Source organism: Scardinius erythrophthalmus (genome assembly GCF_964197995.2).
Source record: "Scardinius erythrophthalmus genome assembly, chromosome: 19".
NCBI lineage: Eukaryota > Metazoa > Chordata > Actinopteri > Cypriniformes > Leuciscidae > Scardinius > Scardinius erythrophthalmus.
The window spans coordinates 933,966-950,854 of NC_138239.1; the positions used below are offsets into that span (position 1 = coordinate 933,966).

The 16,889-nt window shown below is 41.7% G+C and overlaps 4 protein-coding genes across 6 annotated transcripts in view; 2 read left to right on the top strand and 2 right to left on the bottom strand.

The window, feature by feature from the left end:
- wars1 (tryptophanyl-tRNA synthetase 1) lies at positions 1-10,348 on the top strand. Of its 2 annotated transcripts, none has more exons than XM_081347415.1 (11): positions 1-129; positions 313-402; positions 2,416-2,623; positions 2,716-2,824; positions 3,308-3,427; positions 3,569-3,751; positions 7,181-7,281; positions 7,355-7,467; positions 8,020-8,193; positions 8,858-8,998; positions 9,549-10,348. In XM_081347415.1, exons 2-11 carry the CDS (start codon positions 319-321, stop codon positions 9,705-9,707), a joined length of 1,392 nt encoding a protein of 463 aa, XP_081203541.1. In that variant the 5' UTR covers positions 1-129; positions 313-318; the 3' UTR covers positions 9,708-10,348. The 2 variants fall into 2 exon arrangements, with proteins under 2 accessions (XP_081203541.1, XP_081203542.1); XM_081347416.1 differs by having other exon boundaries at positions 41-129; positions 297-402.
- slc25a47b (solute carrier family 25 member 47b) lies at positions 10,305-15,324 on the bottom strand. The gene is given in 7 exon segments (XM_081347434.1): positions 10,305-10,972; positions 12,952-13,186; positions 14,053-14,235; positions 14,498-14,569; positions 14,684-14,704; positions 14,707-14,729; positions 15,137-15,324. Coding segments are annotated over 7 exon segments (849 nt in total). The 5' UTR covers positions 15,174-15,324; the 3' UTR covers positions 10,305-10,694.
- Positions 15,324-16,889, bottom strand: part of fancm (FA complementation group M) — a 93,575-nt gene continuing 92,009 nt past the window's right edge. The window contains exon 19 of one of the 2 annotated variants that reach the window (XM_081347400.1): positions 15,324-16,813. In XM_081347400.1, the coding sequence (XP_081203526.1) occupies positions 16,605-16,813 (209 nt within the window). In that variant the 3' untranslated portion in view covers positions 15,324-16,604. The remainder of the gene's footprint in view (positions 16,814-16,889) is intronic. The other variant, XM_081347408.1, reaches the window with a different exon arrangement.
- slc25a29l (solute carrier family 25 member 29-like) overlaps positions 16,672-16,889 on the top strand; it is a 13,966-nt gene continuing 13,748 nt past the window's right edge. The window contains exon 1 of the mRNA XM_081347432.1: positions 16,672-16,795. Coding sequence (XP_081203558.1) covers positions 16,768-16,795 — 28 coding nt within the window. The 5' untranslated portion in view covers positions 16,672-16,767. The remainder of the gene's footprint in view (positions 16,796-16,889) is intronic.

The following is a 16,889-nucleotide window of genomic DNA, read 5'->3' on the forward strand; positions in this document are numbered from 1 at the left end:
TGACGTGTGAGACATGCGACCGGAACTACATGGCGCGAATGTTTCCGGTAGGGCTGAGATCAGTGTGACACTGGCACAGTCAGTGAGTCTGATGCAAGTGGAATGAATTAAACCATCTAACTCAAAAAGGTGCGTTTGTTTATTCCTCATTACTATTTAATAGTGAAATGAACTTGTAATAATTGCTCGTGTGAGTGCTGGTCATGACACGGGTTGCAGATCTGTGTTTAAAGGCTGGCATGCGGCAGCGAGCATATGTCAGTCTCGTTATGAAGAGTCATAACGCGTTATTACAGGATCAGTGTGTTACAGGTAAAGATGTCGAGCCCGATGGACCTGTACGAGCAGCTGACGGCGCAGGGACTCGCAGTGCGGCACATCAAGGCTCAGAAGGGCGATAAAGTCAGTCTCCACTTATGTTCTCAAATAATTATATTAGAAATTAATTATGTCCACATATTATTAGGAAAATACTGAATTTCTATTATTAGATAACTATTTTTTATTCATTGTAATCTAATTTTTATTTATCTATTTATTTGTAATTTAATTTATTTAATTGTATTTATTGTAATCTAATTTTTATTGTTATATTTTTAATTTATTGTAATCTAATTTTTTTTGTAATCAAATGTATATTTATTATCGTGTGTGTGTGCGCGCTCAGGCTGATGTGGAGTCTGCAGTGAACTGAAGGAGTAACGTGTGTGTGTGTGCGTGTGTGTGTGTGTGTGTGTGTGTGTGCAGGCTGATGTGGAGTCTGCAGTGAACTGAAGGAGTAACATGTGTGTGTGTGTGTGTGTGTGTGTGTGTGTGCAGGCTGATGTGGAGTCTGCAGTGAACTGAAGGAGTAACGTGTGTGTGTGTGTGTGTGTGTGTGTGTGTGTGTGTGTGTGCAGGCTGATGTGGAGTCTGCAGTGAACTGAAGGAGTAACGTGTGTGTGTGTGTGTGCGTGTGTGTGTGTGTGTGTGTGTGTGTGCAGGCTGATGTGGAGTCTGCAGTGAACTGAAGGAGTAACGTGTGTGTGTGTGTGTGTGTGTGTGTGTGTGTGCAGGCTGATGTGGAGTCTGCAGTGAACTGAAGGAGTAACGTGTGTGTGTGTGTGTGTGTGTGTGTGTGTGTGTGTGTGTGTGTGTGTGCAGGCTGATGTGGAGTCTGCAGTGAACTGAAGGAGTAACGTGTGTGTGTGTGTGTGTGTGTGTGTGTGTGTGTGCAGGCTGATGTTGAGTCTGCAGTGAACTGAAGGAGTAACGTGTGTGTGTGTGTGTGTGTGTGTGTGTGTGTGTGTGTGTGTGTGTGTGTGTGTGTGTGCAGGCTGATGTGGAGTCTGCAGTGAACTGAAGGAGTAACGTGTGTGTGTGTGTGTGTGTGTGTGTGTGTGTGTGTGTGTGTGTGTGTGTGTGTGTGCAGGCTGATGTGGAGTCTGCAGTGAACTGAAGGAGTAACGTGTGTGTGTGTGTGTGTGTGTGTGCAGGCTGATGTGGAGTCTGCAGTGAACTGAAGGAGTAACGTGTGTGTGTGTGTGTGTGTGTGTGTGTGTGTGTGTGTGTGTGTGCAGGCTGATGTGGAGTCTGCAGTGAACTGAAGGAGTAACGTGTGTGTGTGTGTGTGTGTGTGTGTGTGTGTGTGCAGGCTGATGTGGAGTCTGCAGTGAACTGAAGGAGTAACGTGTGTGTGTGTGTGTGTGTGTGTGTGTGTGTGTGTGTGTGTGTGTGTGTGTGCAGGCTGATGTGGAGTCTGCAGTGAACTGAAGGAGTAACGTGTGTGTGTGTGTGTGTGTGCAGGCTGATGTGGAGTCTGCAGTGAACTGAAGGAGTAACGTGTGTGTGTGTGTGTGTGTGTGTGTGTGCAGGCTGATGTGGAGTCTGCAGTGAACTGAAGGAGTAACGTGTGTGTGTGTGTGTGTGTGTGCAGGCTGATGTGGAGTCTGCAGTGAACTGAAGGAGTAACGTGTGTGTGTGTGTGTGTGTGTGTGTGTGCAGGCTGATGTGGAGTCTGCAGTGAACTGAAGGAGTAACGTGTGTGTGTGTGTGTGTGTGTGCAGGCTGATGTGGAGTCTGCAGTGAACTGAAGGAGTAACGTGTGTGTGTGTGTGTGTGCAGGCTGATGTGGAGTCTGCAGTGAACTGAAGGAGTAACGTGTGTGTGTGTGTGTGTGTGTGCAGGCTGATGTGGAGTCTGCAGTGAACTGAAGGAGTAACGTGTGTGTGTGTGTGTGTGTGTGTGTGTGCAGGCTGATGTGGAGTCTGCAGTGAACTGAAGGAGTAACGTGTGTGTGTGTGTGTGTGTGTGCAGGCTGATGTGGAGTCTGCAGTGAACTGAAGGAGTAACGTGTGTGTGTGTGTGTGTGCAGGCTGATGTGGAGTCTGCAGTGAACTGAAGGAGTAACGTGTGTGTGTGTGTGTGTGTGTGCAGGCTGATGTGGAGTCTGCAGTGCAGTTGCTGCTGAGGATGAAGGAGGACTATAAGCTTCTCACCGGTCAGGATTATCAGGCCGGACGCCCGCCGACACACACTGAGGATGATGATGCTGGTCCTGCTGAGGATGATGAAGATGATCAGGTCGACCCCTGGAACGTGTCCACCAGCAGCGCTAAAGGAGTCGACTACGACAAACTCATCGGTTGGTGGCTGTGACTGAGTGTGTGTGTGTGAGTGTGTGTGTGTGTGATGTATGAAGCGTGTGATTAATCAGTATATATTATATATAATCAGTGCGATTCGGCAGCTGTAAGATCGAGCAGGAACTGGTGGACAGGATCGCTCGAGTCACGGGGAAAACACCGCATCACTTCCTGCGCAGAGGAATCTTCTTCTCACACAGGTGACATCATCACACACACACACACACACACACACACACACACACACACACACACACACACACACACTCTACATATCTACACACCTTCGCATGAAAAATAGATTCAAAGAAATAAACAAATTGATTGAAATAAATAAATTACAAAATAGCTTAAAATAAAATAAAATTAATAATTAAATACAAATATATTATAATAAATAAATAAATAGATGAGTAGATTAAAATAAATAGATTAAAATAAATAAAACAAATAAATAATACATTTAATTTAATTAAAGTAAATAAATAAAACAATTGAAAATAAACAAATAAATAATACATATAGTAATATAGTTCTATAGTAAGTATAAAAAAACAACAACAGAAAGTCATAATAATGTTACTTAATAGAAAAATTATCACATATCTATAATAATGTAAATGTTTGCCAGTGGATGGTGTATGATTGTGTTGTGTTGACGCTCATGTTGTGTTGACGCTCAGGGACATGCATCAGATCCTGGACGCGTACGAGAGCCGGAAGTCCTTCTATCTTTATACGGGTCGCGGACCGTCCTCTGGGGCCATGCATGTGGGTCACCTGATCCCCTTCCTCTTCACCAAGTGAGTGTGTGAGTGTGAGTCTGTGTGTGTGTGTGTGTGTGTGTGTGTCAGGTGGCTGCAGGACATGTTTGATGTTCCTCTGGTGGTTCAGCTGATGTGAGTCTGTGTGTGTGTGTGTGTGTGTGTGTGTGTGTGTGTCAGGTGGCTGCAGGACGTGTTTGATGTTCCTCTGGTGGTTCAGCTGACTGATGATGAGAAGTATCTGTGGAAGGATCTGTCGCTGGAGGATTGTCATCGATACGCACTGGAGAACGCTAGAGACATCATCGCCTGCGGGTTCGACCCGGACAAGACCTTCATCTTCTCCGATCTCGACTATATGGGGTAAAACCAAATATATGTACCAAATCTCATCATGCGTATGGATATAAGTGCTATTATTATCATTATATAACTGCATCTCATCTGCGTATGGATATAAGTGCTATTATTATCATTATATAACTGCATCTCATCATGCATATGGATATAAGTGCTATTATTATCATTATATAACTGCATCTCATCATGCATATGGATATAAGTGCTATTATTATCATTATATAACTGCATCTCATCTGCGTATGGATATAAGTGCTATTATTATCATTATATAACTGCATCTCATCTGCGTATGGATATAAGTGCTATTATTATCATTATATAACTGCATCTCATCATGCATATGGATATAAGTGCTATTATTATCATTATAACTGCATCTCATCATGCATATGGATATAAGTGCTATTATTATCATTATATAACTGCATCTCATCTGCGTATGGATATAAGTGCTATTATTATCATTATATAACTGCATCTCATCTGCGTATGGATATAAGTGCTATTATTATTATTATATAACTGCATCTCATCTGCGTATGGATATAAGTGCTATTATTATCATTATATAACTGCATCTCATCTGCGTATGGATATAAGTGCTATTATTATCATTATATAACTGCATCTCATCTGCGTATGGATATAAGTGCTATTATTATTATTATATAACCACATCTCATCTGCGTATGGATATAAGTGCTATTATTATTATTATTATATAACCACATCTCATCTGCATATGGATATAAGTGCTATTATTATCATTATATAACTGCATCTCATCTGCGTATGGATATAAGTGCTATTATTATCATTATATAACTGCATCTCATCTGCGTATGGATATAAGTGCTATTATTATCATTATATAACTGCATCTCATCTGCGTATGGATATAAGTGCTATTATTATCATTATATAACTGCATCTCATCTGCGTATGGATATAAGTGCTATTATTATCATTATATAACCGCATCTCATCTGCATATGGATATAAGTGCTATAATTATTATCATTATATAACTGCATCTCATCTGCGTATGGATATAAGTGCTATTATTATTATTATATAACTGCATCTCATCTGCGTATGGATATAAGTGCTATTATTATCATTATATAACTGCATCTCATCTGCGTATGGATATAAGTGCTATTATTATCATTATATAACTGCATCTCATCTGCGTATGGATATAAGTGCTATTATTATCATTATATAACCGCATCTCATCTGCGTATGGATATAACCGCTATTATTATCATTATATAACTGCATCTCATCTGCGTATGGATATAAGTGCTACTATTATCATTATATAACCGCATCTCATCTGCGTATGGATATAAGTGATATTATTATCATTATATAACTGCATCTCATCTGCGTATGGATATAAGTGCTATTATTATCATTATATAACTGCATCTCATCTGCGTATGGATATAAGTGCTATTATTATCATTATATAACTGCATCTCATCTGCGTATGGATATAAGTGATATTATTATCATTATATAACCGCATCTCATCTGCGTATGGATATAAGTGATATTATTATCATTATATAACCGCATCTCATCTGCGTATGGATATAAGTGCTATTATTATCATTATATAACCGCATCTCATCTGCGTATGGATATAAGTGCTATTATTATCATTATATAACCGCATCTCATCTGCGTATGGATATAAGTGATATTATTATCATTATATAACCGCATCTCGTCTGCGTATGGATATAAGTGCTTTTATTATCATTATATAACCGCATCTCATCTGCGTATGGATATAAGTGATATTATTATCATTATATAACCGCATCTCATCTGCGTATGGATATAAGTGATATTATTATCATTATATAACCGCATCTCGTCTGCGTATGGATATAAGTGCTTTTATTATCATTATATAACCGCATCTCATCTGCGTATGGATATAAGTGCGATTATTATCATTATATAACTGCATCTCATCTGCGTATGGATATAAGTGATATTATTATTATTATATAACCGCATCTCATCTGCGTATGGATATAAGTGCTATTATTATCATTATATAACCGCATCTCATCTGCGTATGGATATAAGTGATATTATTATCATTATATAACCGCATCTCGTCTGCGTATGGATATAAGTGCTTTTATTATCATTATATAACTGCATCTCATCTGCGTATGGATATAAGTGCTACTATTATCATTATATAACCGCATCTCATCTGCGTATGGATATAAGTGATATTATTATCATTATATAACGGCATCTCATTTGCGTATGGATATAAGTGATATTATTATCATTATATAACCGCATCTCATCTGCGTATGGATATAAGTGATATTATTATCATTATATAACCGCATCTCGTCTGCGTATGGATATAAGTGATATTATTATCATTATATAACTGCATCTCATCTGCGTATGGATATAAGTGCTATTATTATCATTATATAACTGCATCTCATCTGCGTATGGATATAAGTGATATTATTATCATTATATAACTGCATCTCATTTGCGTATGGATATAAGTGATATTATTATCATTATATAACCGCATCTCATCTGCGTATGGATATAAGTGATATTATTATTATTATATAACCGCATCTCATCTGCGTATGGATATAAGTGCTATTATTATCATTATATAACCGCATCTCATCTGCGTATGGATATAAGTGATATTATTATCATTATATAACCGCATCTCGTCTGCATATGGATATAAGTGCTTTTATTATCATTATATAACTGCATCTCATCTGCGTATGGATATAAGTGCTACTATTATCATTATATAACCGCATCTCATCTGCGTATGGATATAAGTGATATTATTATCATTATATAACCGCATCTCATTTGCGTATGGATATAAGTGATATTATTATCATTATATAACCGCATCTCATCTGCGTATGGATATAAGTGATATTATTATCATTATATAACCGCATCTCGTCTGCGTATGGATATAAGTGATATTATTATCATTATATAACTGCATCTCATCTGCGTATGGATATAAGTGCTATTATTATCATTATATAACCGCATCTCATCTGCGTATGGATATAAGTGATATTATTATCATTATATAACCGCATCTCATCATGCGTATGGATATAAGTGCTATTATTATCATTATATAACTGCATCTCATCTGCGTATGGATATAAGTGCTATTATTATCATTATATAACTGCATCTCATCTGCGTATGGATATAAGTGATATTATTATCATTATATAACTGCATCTCATCTGCGTATGGATATAACCGCTATTATATTATATTGATTGTTTACATAGTCTCAAAACGTAAGTATATATATCACACAGCTTCATCTGATGAATGAAGATATTATAAGCATTAACCTGATGATTTGACTTGTTTGGACAGGGCAAGTCCTTCGTTCTACAGAAATGTGGTGAAGGTCCAGAAGCACGTGACGTTTAACCAGGTCAAAGGCATCTTCGGGTTCACAGACAGTGACTGTATCGGTGAGCAGATCTTCTTCTTCTGAAGCGTTTGATCCAGTGTTCGTCAGTCGCGTTTAATCGCGTGTGTTTGCAGGTAAAATCAGTTTCCCGGCCATTCAAGCGGCTCCGTCCTTCAGCAACTCTTTCCCGCAGATCTTCGGTGACAGGAACGACGTTCAGTGTCTCATTCCGTGTGCCATCGATCAGGTGAGACGTTCAAATACACGTTCACACGCTTTTCCACTCTCTGAATCAGCTGAACCAAAATAAAATGATTGACTAGCTTTGGAAACGCCACAGGCCAGCGCCACCTGCTGGTCAAAACATGAAGAACAACAGCTTTAACAAACCAACTGCAAATATTTTCATCTGTTAAATCGGTAACACTTTACAGTAAGGTTCTTTAGGTAACACGAACTAATAATGAACAATACTTCTACAGCATTTATTAATCATAAATTATATTAATTTAAACATTTACTAATACGTTATTAAAATCAAAGGGTGTATTAGTTAACATTAGTTAATGCACTGTGAACTAACATGAACAAACTATGAACAGCTGGATTTTTATTAACTAACATTAGCAAAGATTAATAAACACAGTAACAAATGTATTGCTCATTGTTAGTTCATGCTAGTTAATACATTAACTGATGTTGAGCCTTATTTGTAAAGTGTTCCCGTTAAATCTACTAATAAGCGTTCTAATGGTGTGAAGTGATGCTGCTGAACGTCACATGATGGTCTGTTCCTCAGGATCCATATTTCCGGATGACGCGAGACGTAGCTCCGCGGATCGGCTATCTGAAGCCGGCTTTGCTTCACTCCACGTTCTTCCCGGCGCTTCAGGGCGCGCAGACCAAGATGAGCGCTAGCGACGCCAACTCCTCCATCTTCCTCACGGACACAGCCAAACAGATCAAGAACAAGGTGCCGTTCACTCTCATCACGACTGAACTAGCGTTCAAGTCAAGTCTCCTTCATTTATACAGCGCTTTAACAATATAGACGTTTCACAACAGCTTTACAGTGATAACAGGAGATTACAGTAACAGAGAGTGTTTGGCTTTACAGCAGATCTAGAATAAAGTTATTGTCCAGATAAAGTTAGTTTGATTGATTCACTTCCGTTGCAAAGATCATTAGTGATTAACTTAGGGGCCGCTAACACACACCGCTCTCACAGAAACCCTTAATGCGCTCCGGCCGCTCACTCACACATAAGAGTGTTTGGAGCTCGAGAACACAAATCTTGAAACGGGTTCAAAGGTGCAAGTTTTGAACATTTTTGAAAACGTCATCATCTCTGTGTAAACTTCAAAAACGTGAATCTGTGAAACGCTGACGGCGTGCGCATGCGTATCACGTGTTTAGTCTATAGGTATGAGCGTTTGAAGATGTATGTGCGCAGGCGTGTGTCTTTCTTTACAAATTGACATCGACAAATTACTTGTCTGGCCTTAAAAATTCATAATACAGAATTTTTAGTTGTTTCCGCGGATCCATGTGACCTGGAATCATTTAGACCAGGTTTTAGAGGTGAAGGAGACGCTATACACACGACACTGAATCACACGAGCTCTTCTCACTGCAGGTCAACAAACACGCGTTCTCCGGCGGGAAGGACACGGTCGAGGAACACCGGAAGCTCGGGGGGAATCCCGATGTGGACGTTTCCTTCATGTATCTGACGTTCTTCCTGGAAGACGACGAACAGCTGGAGAAGATCCGACAGGTGAGAGCAAACACTGATGACGTCATCATACAGGCAAACCAAACACTGTTCAGACACCATATATCATTTCACAAGTGTGATCAGGACACTATAGTTCATTTATGTGAGTGAGGAGAGCAAAATAAAGTGACATATTATACCCAAATAATTCCCCATACAGTGACTACCAGTTACATTAACATAACACTTTGAGCTGATCATGTTTTGCTGAAGTGTGTTGTCTTTAATTGCTAATGCTCTTTTTACACACAGACTGAACACAATGAAGCATTGCTTGGTGATTGGTTGAGCTAAACTGGTATTATCTAATTGTGTAGTTAAATTTAACAGCTGACAGATATTCAACATAATTCATGTGTGAGACAGTCTAACAGAAGGACGGACAAAACCAGTCAAACATCAACTGAGTTCTGCTCATATTTCATTACCATTCTCTAAACTATAGCGAATAAACTGATGATGTGAGAAGTGTTGAAGGAGTGTGAGTGAATGTTGGTTTGACTCACTGAAACTGAAAGCATGATGGGTAAAGGATCCGCTTGTGTTTCAGGACTACAGGAGCGGTGCGCTTCTCACCGGCGAGCTGAAGAAGTGTTTGATCGAGACGCTTCAGCCCATGATCGCAGCGCATCAGGAGAGACGCAAGCTAGTGACCGACGAGACCGTGCAACAGTTCATGACCCCGCGCAAACTACACTTCAACTGCTAGAAACCACACGCGTCATCCTTCAGAGGAACGAACTCTCGCTGTCTTCTGCTCGTGTCTGATAACCCTGTGCTGAATAAACAGTGCCACACTGATGCTGTGAACGTGTGAATCCCTGATACCAGCTCGACACGCTCAGATACAGCTGAGATTAACGGGTTAAACCTGACCAACACTAGCTCGGTTTCCATCAGCCTACTTTTATTTTGGATATCGCATAAAAAAAACGCTGGATGGAAATTACAAAATTAGCATAAATTATAAAAAAAAATTTTTACCCGATAATAAAACGTGCGCATAAACTACGATGGAAACACATTTACTGAATAAATCCCTCAAACCTCACGTGACTCAGCGTCAGCTGAGATTGGATAACTGGAGTGACCAGTCGACCAATGGCGTCTCTAATGCTGGTTTGGTGTTTTTGAAAGTGTGTGATCAGAATGATTTGGTGTAATTCCCCCCAGAAGCGTCTCACACACACGAGTGTGTTCCCGAACGCCAGCATCCGAACGCTAGAGAACACGACAGCGGTTACTGTGTTCGCCTGACGCTCTGAGACACACTCGCTCATGATGGAGGAGAAACAGCACGACTGCAGAAACTTACACTTTTATTACTGATATTTTCCCAGGAAGTGATGATGATGTTCTCTTGAACACATGAGATGGAAACACTGCGTTATACATAAATGTTTTATGCCATATTCCAGTTTAGCGCTCAAGTTAAATCCCAGCTTTAGATGGAGACACAGCTAGCAGCTCATGTGTGTTTACACATGATTGAAGTCACAGAGAGGACAGTAGTTAGTGAGTTTGAACTCAAACCCTTCGACAGTGATGATGCTCTTCAGCATCTGAGGTAGACACTGCAAAACACACTCAAATACACATTAATGCAACTGATACGCATTCATGAACACACACACACGATATTAAACATTGTGCAGGATCCAGGAACTTGTGCAAAGAGAAGAAGTGAGCCTGATCTTCACGACGCTGGACGCAGAAAGCGAACCACCAGTTCGTACGTGGCGAAGACGGACATGTTGACGGGGAAGGCGCGGATGCAGTTCAGCGTCAGGCCTCTGAACAGGACGGCTATGCCTTCGGTCCTCACGCTGTGTGTGACGCAGTGGAAGAATCCTCTGTAGCGCCGGCCGCTCACACCGGACACCTGCAGACGGGCCTTGATCACGTCCATCGGCGTCCCGACCGCCCAACCACACATCCCCGACACACCTCCGGCCAGGAGGACCACCGGCCAGCCTGAGAACACACCAGAACTCTGACCAAACACAACTCTAGGGTTCTTCACTCAATCTAATACCAAACAAGTTCCATACAAGGAGAAAGGTCTTAAATTACTGCATAATACTTTAATGTTTAATGGGGTTTTTCAATTCTTTCTAGTGATGAAGTATCATTACGAGCGGCTTAATTAATAACATTCATTAAAAATGAAGATCTAATTCAAAATAGATCTAAATTAATCAATTAAAACTAAATCCATGAAATGATCACATGATGGAAACACTGAAAGGTTCTATAAATGAAGCAAAGCCCTCTAAGATACAAGATTGTAATAAAAATCATCTACAGGCTTTCATAGGCAACCTCGGAAGTCGGGGAAGGTCTCGTTTTTTTAAACGGGATCTATTATGCAAAATTCACTTTTATATTGTTTTTGAACATGTTTGTGTCAGCAGTGTGTGTACACAACCAGTGTGGTAAAAATCAATCTACTTCGTTTGTAATTTTCCTCATAAATCTGAAACAGTGTCTCAAAACGAGCCGTTAAGGAATGTGACGTCACATTGCACAGGCCCCGCCCATGACTGCTGACAGACTCCGCCCTATTAACATAGACCCGCCCACGACTGCTGTCAACTTCCGCCTTATTAGCATAGACCCACCCACGGCTGCTGACAGACTCCGCCCTATTAGTGTAGACCCGCCCACGACTGCTGTCAAACTCCGCCTTATTAGCATAGACCCACCCACGGCTGCTGACAGACTCCGCCCTATTAGCGTAGACCCCCCCACGACTGCTGTCAAACTCCGCCTTATTAGCATAGACCCACCCACGGCTGCTGACAGACTCCGCCCTATTAGCATAGACCCACCCACGGCTGCTGACAGACTCCGCCCTATTAGCATAGACCCGCCCACGACTGCTGTCAAACTCCGCCTTATTAGCATAGACCCACCCACGACTGCTGTCAAACTCCGCCTTATTAGCATAGACCCGCCCACGACCGCTGACAGACTTCGCCCTATTAGCATAGACCCGCCCACTACTGCTGACAAACTCCACCTTATTAGCATAGACCCGTCCACGACTGCTGACAGACTTTGCCCTATTAGCATATACCCGCCTACAACTGCTGACAGACTCCGCCCTATTAGCATAGACCCGCCCACAACTGCTGATGAACTACACCCTATTAGCATAGACGCGCCTACAACTGCTGACAGACTCTGCCCTATTAGCATAGACCCGCCCACGACTGCTGATGAACTACACCCTATTAGCATAGACCCGCCCACGACTGCTGATGAACTACACCCTATTAGCATAGACCCGCCCACGACTGCTGACAGACTCCGTCTATTAGCATAGACTCCGCCTACAGTGAGCTGCACGCACACAGTCCGCCATGTTTATCTCCTCGCCAGAACATTTAACGGCAGCATTCAAGAACGAAATCTATCCTTATTAAAGCTACTACAGTAGTTCAGTCAGGAGCAGCGAGAGATGTTCTGGTTTTCTTTGTTTGATTCACATTATCAGCATATATATCAGTAGGTTCTGTATATCACACTGCTGTCTCTTTAATACACAGATCTAATATACATTTGCGGTTCCTTTCACTGCTGTCTACATTCACAGAGTAAACCAACTGTGTTTGTGTATTTGACAGTTAGAGTGCAATAAGACGTGGAAGAGAACTTGGTTTAATAAGACACGAGATTCTCCAGCAATAACAAAACACACGAATCATCTCACTCATCCAGAACCGCAGGAATAACCAGTGCAGCCTTACGGAGAGACTCAGGAAGAGTTTCACTTTTACACGTTTCTGAATGTCAGAGAAAGACTTATCAAAACACAGTTACTGGGTTTCACTTTCATGTTTTCTGGGTTGTTAGAAGCACCGAGGACCCGATTACAGCACTTACACACGGAGAAAGTCAGATTGTCATGATGTGTCGCCTCTGGTGTGCAGATGTTCGGATGATCTTACCCGGCTGCTTGTTCTCTGCAGACAGCGCCTCACAGATGGTGTTGTAAGTGAGGAAGTAAGTGGCGAACGAGGGTCCGTCTCGCAGCGCTAGAGCAGCAGAACCCTTATAAAGCCCCAGCGGACCCTCGTCTCGGGCGATTCTGAGCAGGCAGTGCAGCGGCCCACCGTATCGACGGCCTTCAGCCTGGCACTGCAGACGGACCTTCACCATGTCTGCGGGAGACATCACCAACACCTGAACACACACAAGCGCAGGTTTACACACGCTAGGGGCGTAACGATTCCCTCACGTCACGATACGATACTGAACTCACCATACCATATTACTGCGATACTCCAAGACACATGATAAAAGGTTAACAAAAAATGTACTGTTGATTAAAATGCTAGATTTAGTTTTATATTGTGTGAATGAATAGTGCTGGAAACCCAAAGCAGGACAATAGAGATATTCGTTAACTATACACGATACATATTGTTGCATTTTTGTATTGCGATATATTGTTACACCCCTAACACGCAGTGACACACAACACGTGTGTGTGAACAAGCGGCACCTTTCAGTCTCTCTCTTGAATCCGACACTGAAGAGAGTTAAACTGCAGTTCATCCACTGGCCACTAGAGGCCGGCTGCAGAAGAGACTCAATCCCATAGACTCGCATGTTAAAATGCCCAACTTTACAGCAGAATAAAAACATGTTTACAGTCTGGTGCAAAAAGTGGTTTTGGCCTTTATAGCTAATGTTGCCCTTCATGACGACTGTGAGGCGGGTGAATTATTTTATAGCTCATCCGTTTAAATTATATTAAGCCTTAAAGTTCTGCATAATTAAGGGCGTGGCCTCTTGAGTGACAGGTGGATTGCCGCTGATGTCACTACTAGCCGTTTGTCTGCTGTCTGTTAGCGTCACGTCACCTCAGCTAATCCGCCTCGCTTTACATTTTCGTTTTTATCTGGGAGTGACGCTGCCAAGATGGCGACGGCCGGCTCCGCCCACTTTAGGCTTCAGAAACGCTCTTCAGGAACACTACGGGTGACGTCACACACACTACGCCCAGTGTTTTATACAGTCTCTGTGTGTGAAGCGATGAAGCGCACCTGAGCGACGCCTCCGCTGAACCCAGACAGAAATATATCAGCTTTATGATGCGGATCCACTGCGCTTCTGTGCCGCATCTGATGCAGGGAATGCAGGACGTTCCTGTACGTGCCGAACACCAGAGACGAGCTGATGGAGACGGTGGTCAGCGGCATCGACATCCCTCGGTAGAAACCAGCAACCTGAAACACACCAGAGTGTTCATAATCCTGAAGCAGAATAACATCTCTGCTCTGATGATGTGGGCGGGGCAACCTGTCACTCACAGGAGATCAGCCAATAGCAAATCACAACCGTCCAATCAATTCCCCACAGACACAATCAAGCCCCGCCCACATCTGGTCTTGTTCCTGAAGCGTTTCATTCGTATATACGACACAGTAGAGGAGAAGAGAGCAGCGCTACTTCACTCTCATGATGAGTTTAAGTGTTTCTGATACTCACGCCTTCAGTTCTGCAGGTTCTTCTCACACATTCCCAAACGCCGGAATAATGAGTCTGTGTCTGGAGTCTCACCTGTAACATCAGCAGCCGTTAGACACACACACACACACACACACACACACACACACACACACACACCTGGAGACTGTATGATCAGCTGAGGATGATGATGATGAAGGGGTTTACCTTCACGGTGTCCAGCGGATACACCCCACCGCCACTCCAAACGCTCCTGAACACACACATCACACACTCAAAACTACAACACACATTTATGAATATGATTCTTCATGAGACTCTATCAGCTCTAATCTAATGCTTTACAGAATCTACAGTTGTTAATATCCAATGTGCATTTATCTATTTAAGATGCACTAATTTGCATATGTCTAGAACTATAAAAGAGCATATTTAACATCAAACACAAGTGAAATATACCCATTACTGATCTTTCTATTTCCGTATACACACGTTGTCAGAAGACATTCTTTTATCTTGAACAATTTACATATTTTATAGTATCATACAAAGTAAAGCAATGAATGAGATATTCAGAATGAGATACTTTAGCTCTGTGTAAATGAAACTTCCCATGGAGAATTATTAATGTCACATTCACACACTGAGACACACACGAACCTCCGACAGAACCGGCGATGAAATCCGCGAGATGCATCGCGATCCGAACCAGAGGAACCGATCAGAGGAACCGAACCAGAAGAACCGATCAGAGGAACCGAACCAGACGAACCGAACCAGAGGAACCGACCAGAGGAACCGAACCAGACGAACCGATCAGAGGAACCGACCAGAGGAACCGAACCAGAAGAAACAATCAGAGGAACTGAACCAGAAGTGCCGATCAGAGGAACTGAACCAGAAGTGCCGATCAGAGGATCCGAATCAGAAGAACCGATCAGAGGAACTGAACCAGAGGAACCGAATCTATCGGAACCGATCAAACACAAGCATCGGTATCATCCGGTTCGATCAGCGGAGAAACGTCTTCATCATGATGATGATGATGAAGAACGATGGAGAAGCGCGTGTCATGTGTCGTATACGGGTGTGTGTGTGTGTCGCTTTTGTCATTGAGGAATGTGAAACCGAAGGTCACCGTGTCCTTCAGAACACACTCGTTCACAGTGACGAGCGCGCGCGCTGATGTTTCTGATGATCTCTATGATTTACAGTCGCGGAAAATATAAACATCCGCTGAATGAAATATAGAGCTGGCGAGTGTCAGATCGGCGTGTGTGTTCCTGCAGTGTGTGTCCGCTGTGTGGCGCTGCTCTTCATCATGTCACTGTCACTGACGAGGAGGAGGAGGAGGAGGAGGAAGAAACAGAATTAAAGTTACAGTCGCGAGTTTCACAGATGTACAGATCTGAACACTTCAGCGCGCAAACTCGAAGATCAGTTCAAAATATAAAGTATTTGAAATTGAAATAAAAATAAATAAACACAAAGTTTTCTGTTGTTGCCACATTTCCTATACTTTTTTTATTAATTTTTATTTAAGTTTGAGTTATTTTAGTATTTAATGAGAAATGTTGCCTTGGCAATAACTGAAACATAATACATTTGATTGTATTTGGCAACACTTTACAGTAAGGTTCATTAGTTAACATGAACTAAGAATGAACAATACTTCTACAGCATTTATTAATCATAGTTAATATTAATTTCAACATTTACTAATACTTTATTAAAATCAAAGGTTGTATTAGTTAACATTAGTTAATAAACTGTGAACTAACTTGAACAAACTATGAAAAGCTGGATTTTTATTAACTAACATTAACAAAGATGAATAAATACTGTAATAAATGTATTGCTCATTGTTAGTTCATGCTAGTTAATACAATAACTAATGTTAAACCTTATTGTAAAGTGTTATCGATATTTTAAGTAACAGGTTTTCTATGGTTGTAGTGAAGGATAATAACTGAAGTTCTGCTGCACCGTTAATCAGATCCGGCTCATTATGAGTTGAGTAGTGTCTGTAAGCACAGATATGATGATGATGATGATGATGATGAAGGGGGTGTTTCTTCATCCTTGAGCTTCTATTGGTCACAGATGGACTTTCCCCTTCATATCAACTTCATTCAGTAAAAATAGCGTGTCCCGCTGACAGCAGCTGCTCCAGAGCTCTCTCACACACACACACACACACACACACACACACACACACACACACACACACACCATCAGGAGACCAGCAGGACAGGCTCTTCTTCTCCTTCATCATCATCTCAGGAATAGCGATGGACTTTGCTGCAGGGTGCATTGGGGGTAAGTCATGCCACGGCACTGAAAGCACAGAAATGATCAAATAACATGATTTGAGCAGTGATCTGGAGCTCGAGCTGAAGCCGAGTCTCCTTCG

Excerpts from the sequence above, each read along its gene's own strand:
- wars1 (XM_081347415.1), top strand. The coding sequence starts at position 319 with ATGTCGAGCCCGATGGACCTGTACGAGCAGCTGACGGCGCAGGGACTC. Across the intron at positions 2,825-3,307 it reads GGAATCTTCTTCTCACACAG|GGACATGCATCAGATCCTGG; the intron begins GTGACATCATCA and ends GTTGACGCTCAG. Across the intron at positions 8,194-8,857 it reads CCAAACAGATCAAGAACAAG|GTCAACAAACACGCGTTCTC; the intron begins GTGCCGTTCACT and ends TTCTCACTGCAG.